Source organism: Misgurnus anguillicaudatus, chromosome 25 (assembly GCF_027580225.2).
Source record: "Misgurnus anguillicaudatus chromosome 25, ASM2758022v2, whole genome shotgun sequence".
In the NCBI taxonomy this organism is placed as follows: domain Eukaryota; kingdom Metazoa; phylum Chordata; class Actinopteri; order Cypriniformes; family Cobitidae; genus Misgurnus; species Misgurnus anguillicaudatus.
In genome coordinates this window covers 22,842,145-22,858,691 of record NC_073361.2, presented here as the reverse complement: position 1 = coordinate 22,858,691, position 16,547 = coordinate 22,842,145, and the positions used below count along the sequence as shown (strand labels likewise).

The window sequence follows — 16,547 nt, the reverse complement described above, 5'->3', positions numbered from 1 at the left end:
TGCATCTTAACTCTTTCACCGCCAGCGTTTTTAAAAAAATAAGTTGCCAGCCAGCGCCAGCGTTTTTCATGATTTTCACCAAAGTTTAATGCCTTCTAGAAAATGTTCTTCTTTACATATATAAACATACAATATACCCACCAAAAAAAAAACTTTTCATCCTACCTTCAGTGGTTCTTTTGTAATCAGCTTTTGAATATGGGTAGGTTTCTGCAAAAACACCACATTTTGAGCAAAAAGCTGAGATAATTCAATTTTTGTGACGGACTTTTCATAGAGATCCCATTCAGAGCGATCTTTAAAACAGACACGGACATGCAGCTGCTTGCCATAGGGCAATAATTCCGGGTTTAAAAAGTTGCGGAAGGGCGCCACCTGGTGGATAATAGCGGTATTGCGGAAAGACGGAAATTCTTGTCATTGGCAGGGAAGCGTTTTCTCTTGATTGACGAGGTTTCTCGTCAATGACGGCAAAAGAGTTAATGTAAAGCTGCTTTGAAACAATTAAACAATTGTGAAAAGTGCTATATAAATACAATTGAATTGAAATTGAATATTATAGCTAATATTTCATAAACAATCTGTATTTTTATTATTAAACTGTGATGCAGTACATTGTTGATAGAGTTGTGAAGTTTGATTTAATTCCTGTGAATTAGATTTTAAGTTCTTTAAACTGACACTTCTATGAACATTTTTCACTTATGATGCAAACAGAGTTTTGAACTGGTTCATTGACATGATTCAGTGAATCAGTTCAAACTTTGTCATAACTCAATGTTACCAGAAGTTTCATTTCAAAGCCCTTTTTACTATTTTAGGCAATTATTGATTTCTACTTTTGGGTGCTGTTATCCAAGCCTAATAAACGTGTTTAAATATATAGTCATCGCCCACACTAACATCATCCTCTTGTGTTCAGTCTCATCCGCCTTTAGCTCAAAGCTCCAGCTGTGGAAGCGTGTTGAACCGAGCTCTCGCCGTCTCTCCCAAAGAGACACAAATGGAAACACACCGCTTGCACAAAGGTAAGACTCTCTCCACCTCAAACATTCACTCTGTTTAAAATATACAGTGTTGTTATGTGGGATTTAACTTAAACTAATATGCATAGAAAGTGTAGTTTTCGATCTTAATGGCTTTTAGTGGAACTAATCTTAGATTGCTTTCTCCTTCCTGCAGGCAGATCTAAGAAAGGTAGGGTACCGTGTGAGGTCTTTCTGCCTGATGTAGTTTACTGTAGATGTGTCTGTTACATAATGTAAGGTGTTTTTTTCATGGGTGTCCATTTATCGCATCATTAGATTTTAACCTTAACCGATGTCACCTCTCATTGTTTAATCGAAAGGGAAAACCATTTTTTATTGCATGTTTTTTTTTATCCACCAAAGCCATTTATTATCCTGCCATCTACTACCTTGTTTCATCCTTGTTCTTTTCACAAAGAATGTTTTGGTTAAGCAAATCAACATAGTACATCAATTTAAGGCCCTGGAATGTTTTTTAAAATATACATACATTGATACAGGTCATTAAAAGTGCTTGAATCTATTTTATGCAAGAAGTTTTCTGGAAAAAAATCCATATTATTCCCTGTGTAGTGTGGGATAATATCATAAAATTTCTAGACTTTTTAAGCACACGTGCTAAACTGTTTTCTTTAAATGCTTATATTTTCTGTATGAATGTTGATTCATACCAAAATGCTTTTTTGCATAGTTGTGTTTGAGACATGAAAACATCTCTGGTTACGTATGTAACTGTTTTTCCCTGAGAAGGGAACGAGACACTGTGTCTCCCTTGCCATACTTCATGCGTCCCTGTAACGCCGTCTTTGGCAATATTTCAGATAGCGATATACTTCCTGGCTCCCGCATCACCCTGTCTTTGAGCCTCACCATTGGTTGAACTAAAAGGAATAGTCTACTCATTTTCAATATTAAAATATTGGAGCGCGCTGTGACGCTTCGATAGCATTTAGCTTAGCCCCATTCATTCAATTGTACCATTTAGAGATAAAGTTAGAAGTGACCAAACACATCAATGTTTTTCCTATTGAAGACGAGTAGTTATACGAGCAAGTTTGGTGGTACAAAATAAAACGTAACGCTTTTCTAAGCGGATTTAAAAGAGGAACTATATTTTATGGCGTAATAGCACTTTTGGGAGTACTTTGACTCGGTGCAGTAACACCCTCCCTCTCCCATTATGAGAGTGAGAAGGGGAGCGGACTTCGAAGTACTCCCAAAAGTGCTATTACGCCATAAAATATAGTTCCTCTTTTAAATCCGCTTAGAAAAGCGCTACGTTTTATTTTGTACCACCAAACTTGCTCGTATAACTACTCGTCTTAAATAGGAAAAACGTTGATGTGTTTGGTCACTTCTAACTTTATCTCTAAATGGTACAATTGAATGAATGGGGCTAAGCTAAATGCTATCGAAGCGTCGCAGCGCGCTCCAGCGCTTACGTGCACGCACACAGATGATAGAGGGATGTATCAACAATTCTTAGTTAAGGTAATAACATATTTTTGTGAAATGTGGAAAAGATCAACCCAGTAACTTAGTTTTGGGAAACCATTATCTACAAGCACATGAAAAAATAGGTCGTTGAAATTTGGCTCTCCTTATGATGTCATAAGGAGCTCTTATTATAATAATACTGCCCCTTAATCTGCACTATCCAACCACAGCAGTGCCATTTAGTGCAGAGAAAAGCACAATTGAGATTTAATTGCAACAAACCACCATTATTGTGATCAGTGTTTGTGTTTTATCTGCTCATTTGCTTTTTAAAGGACACACCCAAAACGGCACATTTTTGCACACACCTACAAAGTGGCAATTTTAACATGCTACAATAAATTATTTATATGGTGTTTATATGAGCTAAAACTTACATATGTGCTCTGGGCACACCAAATATTTATTCGACATTTATTGTACATTGCATTACTTATATATTTATATACTAAATAGATTTTCTATTTAATCTTAACGCTGTACTAGCACTTTCTTTGTCACTGGATTTAATTCTTGTCTGTACATAAAGCAGAATATTTAAAGAAACCAAATCAAGACCAATTAAAGTGAAACATCTGCTTATAAGGCATTGTGTCTTTTGACCAATAGGAACTGTTTATTCCAACCGGGTGGAAACTTTTTACGTTTGTTTATTTATTTGTCTGGTGAAGATAGTGAAAGAATGCTGGGAAGACAGGAAACTCTTTCATTTGTGTTTGTGACAAACATCCATCTCAACCAGACTGAACTTAAATACATAATTTTACTTCCCAGGTTTATTGTTGCGAGAACAACCAAACTTTAGTGAAGTTGTAATGTTTCATGTTCACATTTTAATAATATAGATGAAACGCTTGGCTGTGTTGTTCAGATGAGAGGTCCTCTGGGTAGGACCATCAGAGAGGTGTGTCTGCGCTTCTGTACGCTGTGGTTGATGTTATCAAGGTTAATAGTGGAGTCTCACATCCGTTGGACTAACTACAGCCACTCTATAACTGCTGATTTTAACTTAAACTCCACATCTCCAAAAGGGAAACACTTAACTAGACAGCAAGCTCGGATATATCAGTCTGTCATTTGGTTTTGGACTTCTAGCTGAATAAGTGTTGGGATTTAAGATACCTTTAAGCTTTCTCTTACATATAGTCAAGATATCATTGCACAGTGGCTGGTCTTTGTGAACAGGGTAAGGGTGCACTGGGCACTGACCGCCCAGAGGTCACCGAACTGGGCAGCAGGAATGGTGAACCACCCCCTGGTGGTGATGTTGCTATCTCAGGTAAAGCTACAATAGCACTGAAACTCTAATAGGAAGAAGTCTACGGTACGTGGGATAAGGCGTGCTTGATAATTAAGACGTTCATTGCTGAATTTTTGATTTCATTGTTTGTTTGGTTTGACAGGACACAGCCAGCAACACATCGGTGAGGACCACAGAACAAGGTCGGATAATCTCAGCGGTCGTGCATCCTCGCAGACAAACGTTTATCTTGACTCATTCGGTTATCAAGACAACGGCCGTACCTTCGACACGCTGAGCGTGGACAGCTCAGATAGCATGGACACAAGCATCTCCGCCTGCTCACCCGACAATGTCTCGAGGTAAGGCAATGCCCATTGTAACTTGACGCTGTGCTGGATTTCATATCAAAAATATGACGTTTGCCAAATGCATACATTTAAAAATGGAATGTCCTCCCAAATCATACCAATAAATATAAATGGCAATGCCAAAAAAGCATTTAATAACGGAAAAATACAGAAATCTGCACATTAGATTTATATTGTATACTTTTTATTATTTATTTATCATTTTTATTTATAGTGGAATAAATTACCCAGAGGAAAATGCTCAGAGATTGCTCAGGTTTGTTTCATTTAATTTTTAGATGTCTTTAGTGACATTGCTTAGCAGAAATAAAAATAGAAACAAATGAGACAATTGTTAAAATCCAAAACAGTGTGGAGCAAAAATAATCTGGATACATTTGATGAGAAATGTTGAAATCTCATCAGTTTGTGACATTAAGATCTCTTCTTGCAGAGACATTTGTAAGATTTCTGGGGGGGGGGATCCTTAAATCTCATTGATCTCTCTAAATCATTAGCCTACCCAGTTACGAAAATTGTTCCCAAATGTGTGGAAATTGGCTGATGTCTTTCCTGTATTTAAAAGAGGCGATCACATGTCCATCTACAACTATAGACCCATTAGTATCCACCCGGTGTTTTCCAAGGTGGCAGAAAAACTTAAGAACAAATGACATCTTAATACTAGTTCCAATCCTTTACATCCAAATCAATTCGGTTTCCGTATTAATCATTCAACAGAAACAGCCAATTGCTATTTTGTTGGAAAAAGTCAAGTCACTGTTGGAAAGAGAAGGTGTAGTTGGTGCAATTCTTCTTGATTTAAAAAAAGCTTTTAATACCATTAATCATGAAATTTTACTATCTAAATTGCAAACATTTAACTTCTCTTCACGCACCATTAAATGGGTTGAATCTTATTTAACACATCGGACTCAGTTTGTTAGAGTTAGGAATCAACAATCAGATGCTATTTCTAGATCTGCAGGTGTTCCGCAGGGCTCGATCTTGGGTCCACTTTTATTTTCCTTGTATATAAATGATTTGTCTTAATGTCAATTCCCAAATGTATGCAGATGACACAGTAATCTTTGTATCCTAGTATTATTGATGTGCATTGCATAACCTTTTTTAAGTTTTTTTTGGGGGGGGGCAATTTGTGCCTTTATTTGACAGACAGTATGTAAGGAGAGGACAGGAAAGTACAGGGTGGAGAGAAGGGTACAGGATCGACAAAGGACCACGAGCCAGGAATAAAACTTAGTCACTAAAGTAGCGTCTGCGCCATATGATATAACACTGCCCAATACACCAATATACTATAAACTTTTAAAGGTGCATTGTGTTACTTTAAAAAGGATTTCTTGACAGAAATGCAATATAATATATAACTATATTATCAGTGGTGTATAAACGCCTTACAAAATGAACTGTATTGTTTTTATTGCCTTTTGAATGAGTCCTTTTTATCTACATACACCCACTGGTTCACTTACATGGAAATCACCATTTCCCACGAGCAAGTGCCAACTGCTCTATAAAGAGTATTTTGTCACTAGATTGTCTTAGACGATGACGTGTTTGTCCTGTGGCGGCTACCGTAGCTTCTCTATGCGTTCCAAAAGGGAGCGTGAAATGTGGACTGAGTCGTCCATTGCAATTCACAATCTCACCACTAGATGCTGCCACTAGATTGCGAGAATGCATGTTACTGTATGCCAGTATTCTCCAGAAAACCCCTCCCGTCGGGTTCAAAACTCCAGAGAGCAGTTATAAAAATATGTTGCCATTTTTAGAAAGCATCTGTGAGTGTATGTTGTTTGATCTACATCGCACAGATGGATCGTGTCAACTCACCATGATGCATAAACATATGTCTCTTCCACAATCCAAAACTTCTCCAAGCTCCTATTGTAGTTCCAGCCAAAAAGGAATACAGGTAAAACCCGAGCATCTGTAATCCAGAAATAGTTTCTGAATGCACGGCTGTAGGTTACCATAAACTTCAACCTTACTTGTGTGAGAGTGATTAGTTAAAGACCTTAGTGACCGTGACAGATGTGACATACCACACGAGATCATTTCTCTCGAGTGTTTATTCTGCGCGTGTTTCTGAGCTGGAGGCAATGGGCCGGTGATTGTGTAATTTGAGTTGGGCTGTTTGAATAATGTGAGTTCTGAGGGGCCCGGGTATGACGGTGTGCACCCCCTCCTTTGCTTCAGAGATGGATCCACTCGGATTACAGCAGGAGGAAACAGATTTTGGGTTTTTTTTCTTCAGTTTGAATGTAATCAACTGCAGAGCGCGGGTTCGAGCTGCGCTGGGGTCTTTGTGTGGTATGTTCCCCTACTCTCTTGTGGTTCGTTGGGTTTTGCGAGTTCTAGAGCAAGAATGACCTCCGTGTATCTTCAGCATTACCGGTAAGATACTATAAAGATAGAAGATCTGAGAGGAATGCACAGTGCATGGATGAGGTGGAAACAGGGAGACCAGATGTTAAGCTAGTGAGCAAGATGGGTAGATGGTTGTGAAGGAATTGATGTAGATATGTGTTAGGATTGAATGAAGAAGTTGTAAAAACATGACATAAGAGTTGTTTTGTTTGTTTTTCCATTACATATCTGCTGTAGGCATAGAGGATTGTGTTTGTGTTTGATTCTACTTGTGGATCGGCTGAAATGATTATGCTGAGGATTATTACAGCAAATGTTGACTTCTATATGATTTGCATGATCTTTAAATGTGATTTAAAACCTCTTGACTTGACAAAAACAAAAATTGCATTATTTTTTTGCACCTTGAAGAATCAGAAGCCAGTTTACTGTCATGCATCAGTGTGTCATTAATGATTGACAGCTGATAGACACAAATCTATACCTGTGCTTTTCTGTCTTGTGCTATGAGGAATTTTATACAGCATAATTTACACCAGATGGTATAGAAACCAATACTAGAGCTTGAAAGTTAACCGCAGCGATGATGTCATTGTAATATTTGAAAACTGAATTGTGATTGGTCTTTTTTCATTACATCAGAATTATGGGTGGTCTTTCCTTTGTTTATTTGCATACTGAATTGCAATCTTTTCTTTTCTATTTAAAAAGTACACTGATTATAAACACATGTATGGCGTAATAGATTAACAATGGCATTGGCTATAGGAATGCGAAATAAAAACGGTACAAATGTCATAGTTTAAATAAACTTTTTAAAAAATGTTTACTCCGAGGCCGCCGGTTTGTTTACATCACAACACATGATGTCAAAATGTTGCAATCAAAACCTGTTTTATTATCGAAACAGTGAAGTAAACATGGTAAACAACAAGTCTTTAAACAGATTGTAAAGTGATGTGAAACGGAAGATGAGTTATAAATGCACACAGACAGTAGGTGGCGGTATGCGGTCTTGACACCTGCATGCCATTAAAAATAAAAACATTAAAGGAATAGTCTACTCATTTTCAATATTAAAATATGTTATTACCTTAACTAAGAATTGTTGATACATCCCTCTATCATCTGTGTGCGTGCACGTAAGCGCTGGAGCACGCTGTGACGCTTCGATAGCATTTAGCTTAGCCCCATTCAGTCAATGCTACCATTTAGAGATAAAGTTAGAAGTGACCAAACACATCAACGTTTTTCCTATTTAAGACGAGTAGTTATACGAGCAAGTTTGGTGGTACAAAATAAAACGTAGCGCTGTTCTAAGCGGATTTAAAAGAGGAACTATATTGTATGGCGTAATATCACTTATGGGAGTACTTCGACTCGGCGCAGTAACACCCTCCCTCTCCCATTATGAGAGTTAGAAGGGGAGCGGACTTTTCAGGCGAGTCGAAGTACTCTCAAAACTGCTATTACGCCACAAAATGTAGCTCCTCTTCTAAATCCGCCCAGAAAAACGCCACGCTCCACTTTGTACCACCAAACCCGCTCATCTTAAATAGGAAAAACGCTGATGTGCCTGGTCACCTCCAACTCCATCTCCAAATGGTACCATTGAATGAATGGGGCCAAGCCAAATGCCATCGAAGCGTCGCAGCGCGCTCCAGCGCTTGCGTGCATGCACACAGATGATAGAGGGATGTATCAACAATTCTTAGTTAAGGTAAAAACATATTTTAATATTGAAAATGAGTAGACTATTCCTTTAATATTTGGGTCAATGACGTGACGGTAATTATTTTGTATATCCGCATGGTTCAATTAAATGTAAAAGGGTTAAAAAAAATGTAAAATAAATTTGCAGATTACTTGCATACATTCTCTTTTTTGAGGACTAAGTCTAAAATTTCTGGTTTTATTTCATTTTGAATGAATATTTGGGGGATAATTGCAAAAATGTCAATGTGGTGTAACCAGTCTGTGTCAATTGGTGTAACTAGTATTTTATGTTTAAATATAAATATATTCATAAAAAATGTGTAATAAAATATAATCATCTAGTTTAGTGTAGTATGATTTTTTTACATACATTTTTGAATCATTTGTCAAAGATTATTCAGAAAACAGAGCTGTTTACAGTATATGTTAGGACAAATATTACAAAAAGACATTAAAATGTATATTTAGAAATAAAAAATAAAATTATATTTTAATTTTTTTTTCTTGATGATTACGCTTACATGCCATCAAGGTTAAAATATTTAATATTTCTAATTCTTTGGCGCAATTGGCGGTTACACCATTTGAATTTCAGCTCCATTCAGTCTTAACTTTCATAAAAATGGTGCAAATTAAATTTTTTATTGCTTAAAATTAACATAAATACACTATGTGCATTGAAATAAACCTGATGCATGCTTTTAAAAAAAACGTTTTTTAAAGATTTTTTTAAAATTCTTATCTCACTACACGCGGACCATAATGGTGGCATCTACAGGTTAAAATGTGTATTACGTGTTTTTTTAAATAATTAAAATATTTCATGTTTTTAACAACTGAATTTAGTAGGCGGTGGCAAATATAAAGTATTAAAGCATACAAGTCTTCATAGTCGAGGTACTCTTTAAATATCTATAACCACATAGACACTGCCAAGACTGTCCTGTTATATGTTGGTTTTTATGCAAAGCAGCAGAAAACAGGATGCGGGCTGACTGTCATGACAGCAGCAATATTTCATTATGCAAGTCTAAAACCTGCTGTTTTCTTCAGGAAATTAAAAACATCTTTAAAAAAGTTACAAGCATCTTAAGAAAGGCATCATGGAGCTGTCTTTTATTTCATTGACAGTTGTGGTTTTAGCAGGACCTATAATGCCAAATGGGGCGGTATGGGGTTTGATACAGATTTTATGATACCTATATGTTCTTCATGGGGGGGAGGGGGAATTTTAGTGTAAAATTGTAGTTGTACATGAAGGAGGGACTAGTCAGATCTATTCCACGTGTTTTGTTTGAAGTCTAAATGGAAAGCATCAGTGTCAAGACGATGGGCGGAGCTCCCAGGCCTTTTCTGTCTCGACTGTTAATACATTCCAGCACTGGACAACTTTATTGATTCCTTCTGTGTTCTCCGACTACAGCCTGTATACATATGCGCCACCCCACGTACGACAGGTTTACGTTTGCACGTCTCGGACATAAACTAACCGTAATGGCTCACCGGCTTGGTATTAGATTGTGGGAGGTCTGCTGTTAAGGAGCAAAATGATGATTTATCCTGTATGTTATTTTTGGTAGTGCCAGCACCAACGTTTCGAAGATGGAAGAGATGGAACGTCTTCTCCGAGAGGCTCAGGTGGAGAGAAACAGGCTCCTGGAGCACAGGGTAATAATATGGAGATGCAAACATCTTATATACCAATACAGATTAGTGGTAGAGCATTGCATTAGCAGCACAAAAGGTCACGGGTTCGAACCCAGGAAACACAGATACTGATAATATGTATACCGTGTAATGCACTGTAAGTTGCTTAGGATAAAAAGGATCTGCCAAATGCATAAATGTAGAAGTTAAAGAGGTTTTTAATTACAGTAATGGGCAACATGTAAATGGTTAAAAAAGCCATGAAAATCAAATCCAGATACTTCTACAGATCATAAACCCAAATGATAAATGGAACACATTTGGTAACAAGTGTTTTAGATTTTAAACAGCTTGTTTATTGTCTTAGAAGTTTTTCAGTCAGCCGTGATCTGTAACAAATTTGGCTTGAAATACAACAGCATTGCTGGAAATGAGTCGTTCTTCCTGTTTGTGATGTTTTTCATGGGAGATGGTGCTTGTACAATAATCGTGCAGCTTTAAACATTTTATTAGTGAGTATTTAAACAGAACAATGGCATTTGTTTATGTGACAGGAGAGAGAGATGGAGAGCAAGAGTCGAGCCCTTGAGGAGGAAAGGAGGCGGCGAGAGGAGCTGGAAAAGAGATTGCAGGAAGAGACCAGCAGGAGGCAGAAACTCATCGAGAGAGAAGTGAAGCTCCGCGAGAAACAGCGAGCACAGGTGAGATTTAAGCACACATGGTGATGAACCACAAATGCGTACAACAATATTACTATTGCTTATACTTAGGGTGTGCTATAAAGGACAAGTTGGGTATTTTACACTTAAAGCCCTGTTTTCAGATTGTTTACGATGAAATAGAACGGTTTTGACAGAAATTTCGACATATGATGCTGGCCCGAGAATTTTCGGGTGTTTGTTGTATCACCCCCACCTCTACAATGGCTGCATAGGTGCACTGGAACAATCCTTCCTAAAATGCATTAAACTTTCATTTACAGAGACGTGAAACTTATCGAGTGGTCAGGGGTGTTCACTGATATGCTCACACAAAAAACGCTGCAAATTATGCTTTCCAACAGGTTTTATCTAGTTTTTGTCCAACTCCATTGTCTTGTATTAGATGTGCTGTGAGGTACGGTATTACTCCACACCGGGAACCCGTTTGTATTCTTGAAATTGACAAAGGTGGATTATCGCCACCAACTGGGCTGGAGTGTCTATTATTCAAGCTCTTAACAGAAGAATATACCGGTGTGAGGCGTTTGGAAAAATAGGTCCTTAAGTTTACAACGAATGCTAAAACACCTGTTGAAGAGCGTCTTTTGCAGCGATTTTTGTGTGAGCATATCAGTGAACACCCCTGACCACTCGGTGAGTTTCACGTCTCTGTAAATGAAAGTTTAATGCATTTTAGGAAGGATTGTTCCAGTGCACCTATAGACCCATTATAGAGGTGGGAGGTGAAACAACAAACACCCCGAAACTTCTCGGGGCAGCCGCATATGTCGAAATTTCAGTCAAAACCGTTCTATTTCATTATAAACAATCCGAAAACAGGGCTTTAAGTGTAAAATACCAAACTTGTCCTTTAATGATACCAAAGTTTGCCAAAGAAACTTTATTAACCAAGTAATTTAAACCCCGGTGGGTATAAAATGCGTAAAATGTCAAAACATAAAAGGATTTCCAGGTACCCATGCCATATTTAAGGACTAGAATATATGAAGAGTTTGGTTCCAAAACACAATAAATCCATTTTTACTAATTTGGGTAAAAATTTGTTTTCTATACCAAGAAAGTGAAGAGATGAAAACCACTATTTTCTGTTACAAACTTTCACATAGCATCTTAAGGTTATAATAACATTTGAAATTAAAATCCATAATTTGATTTTCAAACATTTATTATAAAAACTGATAATTTTTTCAGCAAAATGCAATAAATCCATGATCCAAAAAATATATAAATGTGCATTCATCTTTGTCATGTTATATTCATTTAGTTGACTAGTGGTATTTACTGATTAAAAAAATAAATATTAATAGCATTAATCAAAACACTTACTTTGTCATATTAAGAACACTGTCATTGCTGCGCTTATACTTGGGACGTCGTCGCTGAACTTTTTTGACAGCGATCAGCTGTAAAATGTTTTGGTCCTGCTCGATTTTCGTTGACTCAAAGTAAAATATTGAAAAGTTTTTCATAAGATCCGCTGAGGTCAAAGTTTTAGCATGACAGAAGCTTGATGCTGTCATGTGAGAAGCAACAGCCGGCATTTTTCTTTTGCCCGAGTGGCTTACATTTCTTCCCCGCCACAGAAAACCACCACAGGTTTATCAATGCCATCAAAGTATTATTTTGTTTTTGTTTGTTTGATGATCACGAAGTACAAAGTAGATGAGGAAAACTAGGATTCTGTGTGTATTCAACGCACCGCTATTGTTGTTTACAGTGTAATGGTGCGCTGTGATTTGCTGAGCGGATTTATTGCATTCTGCAGAGAAGAAGGACTGCCGTATATCGCATTTTGGGAAAAAAGGGAGAAAAGATGACAGATTATCAAGGCAGATATTGGATTTTGTGTAAAATTAAGAATTTCCTTTTTAATACGGACCTAATACAATACTGATTTTGGTGGTAACAAATTTTTTTAAAATGGCATTTATCACGTTTTGCAAGCAAACTCTTCATATGCATTACCCAAATGATCAGATTATATACAAATCTAGTTTTAAATATATGTATTATTCACTCGTGTTTCTTCGTAACGTCTTTCATATCGACTGACTGTGACCTTTGACCCTCAGTCTCGTCCGCTAACGCGCTACCTACCGGTAAGGAAGGATGACTTTGACCTTCGCGCCCACATCGATTCAGCCGGCCACAACACCGAGACCTGTTTCCACGTATCCATCACAGAAAAAACTTGCAGGGGCTTCCTTATTAAGATGGGGGGCAAAATCAAAACCTGGAAGAAGCGCTGGTTCGTCTTTGACCGCAACCGGAGGACCTTATCCTACTATTCAGGTCCGAATCCACTTCTTGGAAGATCCATTTACATTTGGTCGATACAAGTGACATAAACGCTGAGTATTTCATTATTTTTGCAGATAAACATGAGGCCAAACTAAAAGGAGTCATTTATTTCCAAGCCATAGAGGAAGTGTATTATGACCATTTAAAGAGTGCACACAAGGTAACAAAAGTAATACTGCAAACCAACAGCATTTGCAGTACATTTACAGTCGTTTACATTAGTGGTTCTCAACTTTTCTCACTTCAGGGCCCCCACAACATTTGAAGCCCCTCCTACTCATTCATTTTTACCAAATAAAATGTACTCGAGCACAAAAATAACAAAGTATAAACAAAATATCTTGATTTTAATGCTTGTTTTGTCTTATTTTGATTAATTGAATGATCTTTAGGCCCCCTTGGTAATCTGTTGAGGCCCCCTGGTTGAGAAACACACGTTTATATGTGCAAGTATAGGGCTTATTCGCAAACACCGGAAGTCGCTCGCCGCGGCCATCTTGTTGACATGACATCTGTCCTGCCCCTAGCCGCACGTAGATTTGAGTCAAGGGGAGCAGTAGCCTAATGGCTTAATCTCGTCTGTATTAAGAGAAGATGAGCTTGATTATTGTGGAACAATATCAAATAGACCCAATAGCCTTAAGTAAAGATCCGTCCTTATTGCCAGCCGTAACTTATCCGGATATTTATAACTATATCGTTCATACAGTATCCGCATTCATCATACAAGCACTGAAGCACCGTTCACATTATAACGATAACTATAACGATAACTATATCATCGTCCACATCACCAAACAATACGTTTATGCTAATTCGCTCACGGCACTCGCGCAAATCACTTGCATTTAATATTGCTTGTAATAAAAACTTTTGCAGATGTCCTCAACGCGCTGCGTATCGCGTAACTCTAAACAGTGAATCTAATAGTTTGTGTGATCTCTTACCTTTTGGCATAACAGTTAGTTAATGTAATAGATTAAAAAGCATTACGTAGTCAATTTTCACAGCAAATGGAGGTAATCTAATGTTATAGAGCTCAGCAATGAGCTTCACTGTCATTTTAAGTGGCCGTGCGTGCACTTGAAGTTCAAATAGATTTTAATGCTATCAATGGTTTATCCTTCATCAGGTGGGAAAATCGCTCAGAAAGTGATCCCAATGATGTCGTTCATTGTATCTGTATTGTTATAGTTTTGGTGTGAGCTCCGCTATTCTGTTTAATATAAAACGATTTTCAAAACTATGTGAACGGCCCTTAATTCCCTACCTAGTATCAATGCCAGACCTATTATTATGTTCATATAGTTATTTATACTAATTGAATAACTGTCTCAATTTATGGCAGCTTATTTGAAAGAGCAGTTTCAGCCACTGCTTACAGCTAACCATATGTGATCAAATTATGGGGACAGACTTTGCTGTGAGCATATATCCCTAACGTTACCTGTGGTAAAACGATGGGGACAGACTTTGCTATTGGGAGTCTCTCCTTCGCTGGTTCAACTCCTCTGTCTCCTTTCATGTTTTCTGACAGTCGGTATCGCATAAAAAGTAATTCCGGGGTTCTGTTTGCTGTTGTTAGAACATCCGTGTATTACACCACACACCATCGCGCGGTTTTAAAAAAAATTACACCGATAATACCATGCATAATACCCACGCTGCCTCGCTTGTCAATTGACAGACTGACAGTTTTATGTCAACAATATGGCCGCCGCGAACATTGATGACGTAGATCGAATAAGCCCTATATATGTGCAAGTGCTGCCCTCTAGAGGCCAACTTCTAAATCTCAAATTTTTCTCCACAAGAGTCCAAACCCGTCTCTAACGTTCAGTGTCAAGACTCATGATCGTGTGTACTACATGGTGGCACCCTCACCAGAGGCCATGCGAATCTGGATGGATGTTATCGTAACGGGAGCGGAGGGATACACGCAGTTTATGATTTAAGACGTTGTCCGGCATTAATAGGAGGAACGTGTGCAACATATGAATTTGTTGGACTGATCTTTTGTTATTAGTCTTCTATTTTTATTAGCTTCATTTTTGATCCGATCTCAATCCACAGTGTTTGGACGCTTCTCGGCTGCCTTAGTACTTTACTTGAACTTTTACTTGGCAGCCCAGATGATGGAGCACATATCCTATTATTACAACTGCTAGTGTGTGTGTGTTTGTGTGAATGTTTCTGTGTCGTTTCTGTTTCTTTTAAGTGTGTGTATAAAGCAAAATGTGTTATGTGATATTCAGTGCCAGTGTGCCACCGTTGTGTGTGGTCTGTTTGTTACCTTGTGTACAGGACCTCAGGGACACACACATTATATCCATAAACAGTTGTCAGCTGTTCTGCCAAAGATGAAAACAAACCGTCCACATGCTGTAGAGAGATTTTGTATAGACTCATGTGGTTCAGTGCCTTCAGTGTTATGCATTTATATCATATATATGATAAATAATCAACGGTGCTATACGACATGCAAACATATTCATGGTTTTATGAATTTGTGATGCAGTTATTATAATGGTTTTATATCTTCTGTAACACTAAAGATGCTTGAAATTCAAGTATTGCAAAGATTAAATCCTGTTTGTTTTGAATATGTTTTGTCTTCATAGCACATATAGGAATATAGACTGTATTCTATAGCATTTTCAGGCTATGGTTACTTGTATTTTATCTCAAGATATCCCAGAAATGCTTTTGGTTAATAGATGTATTTTGTATTATTTTTCTGGCTTTACATTTATTACAACAATGTCCTTTATTTCTTTATATTAAATTTAAAGTCTTTGATCAGCAGGGGGCGACAGACATCTAATGCATTTACATATACTAACATGCTTTAAGCTTTAATATGTGAATTAGAATATCGTGTTAATACTCTTTTGTGATAAATATTTATACTTCACCATGCATGTGCCTTCATTTTTGCATATGCAAAATAAAGCAAATGTATATTGTTATGATTCAAGTGCACTCTGTAGTGGTTTGATGATGTTTTCTTGTATATGTACTGTACTCATGTAACCTCAATCTCCTTAGGCAGACAAGATACGCTGGATGGAAATCAAATTGAGGATTTGAGTAATAACAAGTTGCTGAGTGGATTTGTCAGGTTACTCGACTGGTTTTCAGAAAGATTAGAAATAAACAAGACGCCCTACAGAAGCAGATGAAATATTTACACATGCATTATTATTTGAACACCACCCAACCACATGATGCGTGCATGAGTGTTTGTACAGTTGAACCCTACGGGCATGTTCTTATTTTTGCATATATAGTCGTGTTAGGATTTGAATACCAGGGTTAGGTTGCAGCATGACATCAGTCCCACATTTAGATTATTTATTTTTTTACTAAAATGTATTCCCAAATACAACCCCAAACCCCTTTTTCCGACTGTCCTTTGTGTGGTCCATCATCTTCCTCTTTCATTTCTCCTAATTTCTCATCATCTCCCTCTCTTTGTTGTGGCACATCTTCTTGGTAATGCATCCTTACACTTGTGTGCCCACAGCTCCCAGCATAATAAATGAACGTATTGAACTCATCCTCATATATTAGCAGTGGAAGAGGCGATTGGACCTCATGTTGTGAAGCGTCGCCTTGTCAATTTAGAGATAATTGATGTCGGAGGAAATCA

The 16,547-nt window shown here is 37.6% G+C and overlaps 1 protein-coding gene across 13 annotated transcripts in view; it reads left to right on the top strand.

The window, feature by feature from the left end:
- phldb2b (pleckstrin homology-like domain, family B, member 2b) overlaps window positions 1–16,079 on the top strand; it is a 57,546-nt gene extending 41,467 nt beyond the window's left edge. For 10 of the 13 annotated variants that reach the window (XM_055181317.2, XM_055181318.2, XM_055181321.2 and 7 more), the window contains 8 exons: window positions 923–1,028; window positions 1,183–1,197; window positions 3,929–4,127; window positions 9,806–9,893; window positions 10,427–10,573; window positions 12,667–12,886; window positions 12,970–13,055; window positions 14,710–16,079. In XM_055181317.2, the coding sequence (XP_055037292.2) occupies window positions 923–1,028; window positions 1,183–1,197; window positions 3,929–4,127; window positions 9,806–9,893; window positions 10,427–10,573; window positions 12,667–12,886; window positions 12,970–13,055; window positions 14,710–14,850 (1,002 nt within the window). In that variant the 3' untranslated portion in view covers window positions 14,851–16,079. The remainder of the gene's footprint in view (window positions 1–922; window positions 1,029–1,182; window positions 1,198–3,928; window positions 4,128–9,805; window positions 9,894–10,426; window positions 10,574–12,666; window positions 12,887–12,969; window positions 13,056–14,709) is intronic. The other 3 variants (XM_055181328.2, XM_055181315.2, XM_055181327.2) reach the window with 1 other exon arrangement.
- Window positions 16,080–16,547: the final 468 nt, after the last annotated feature.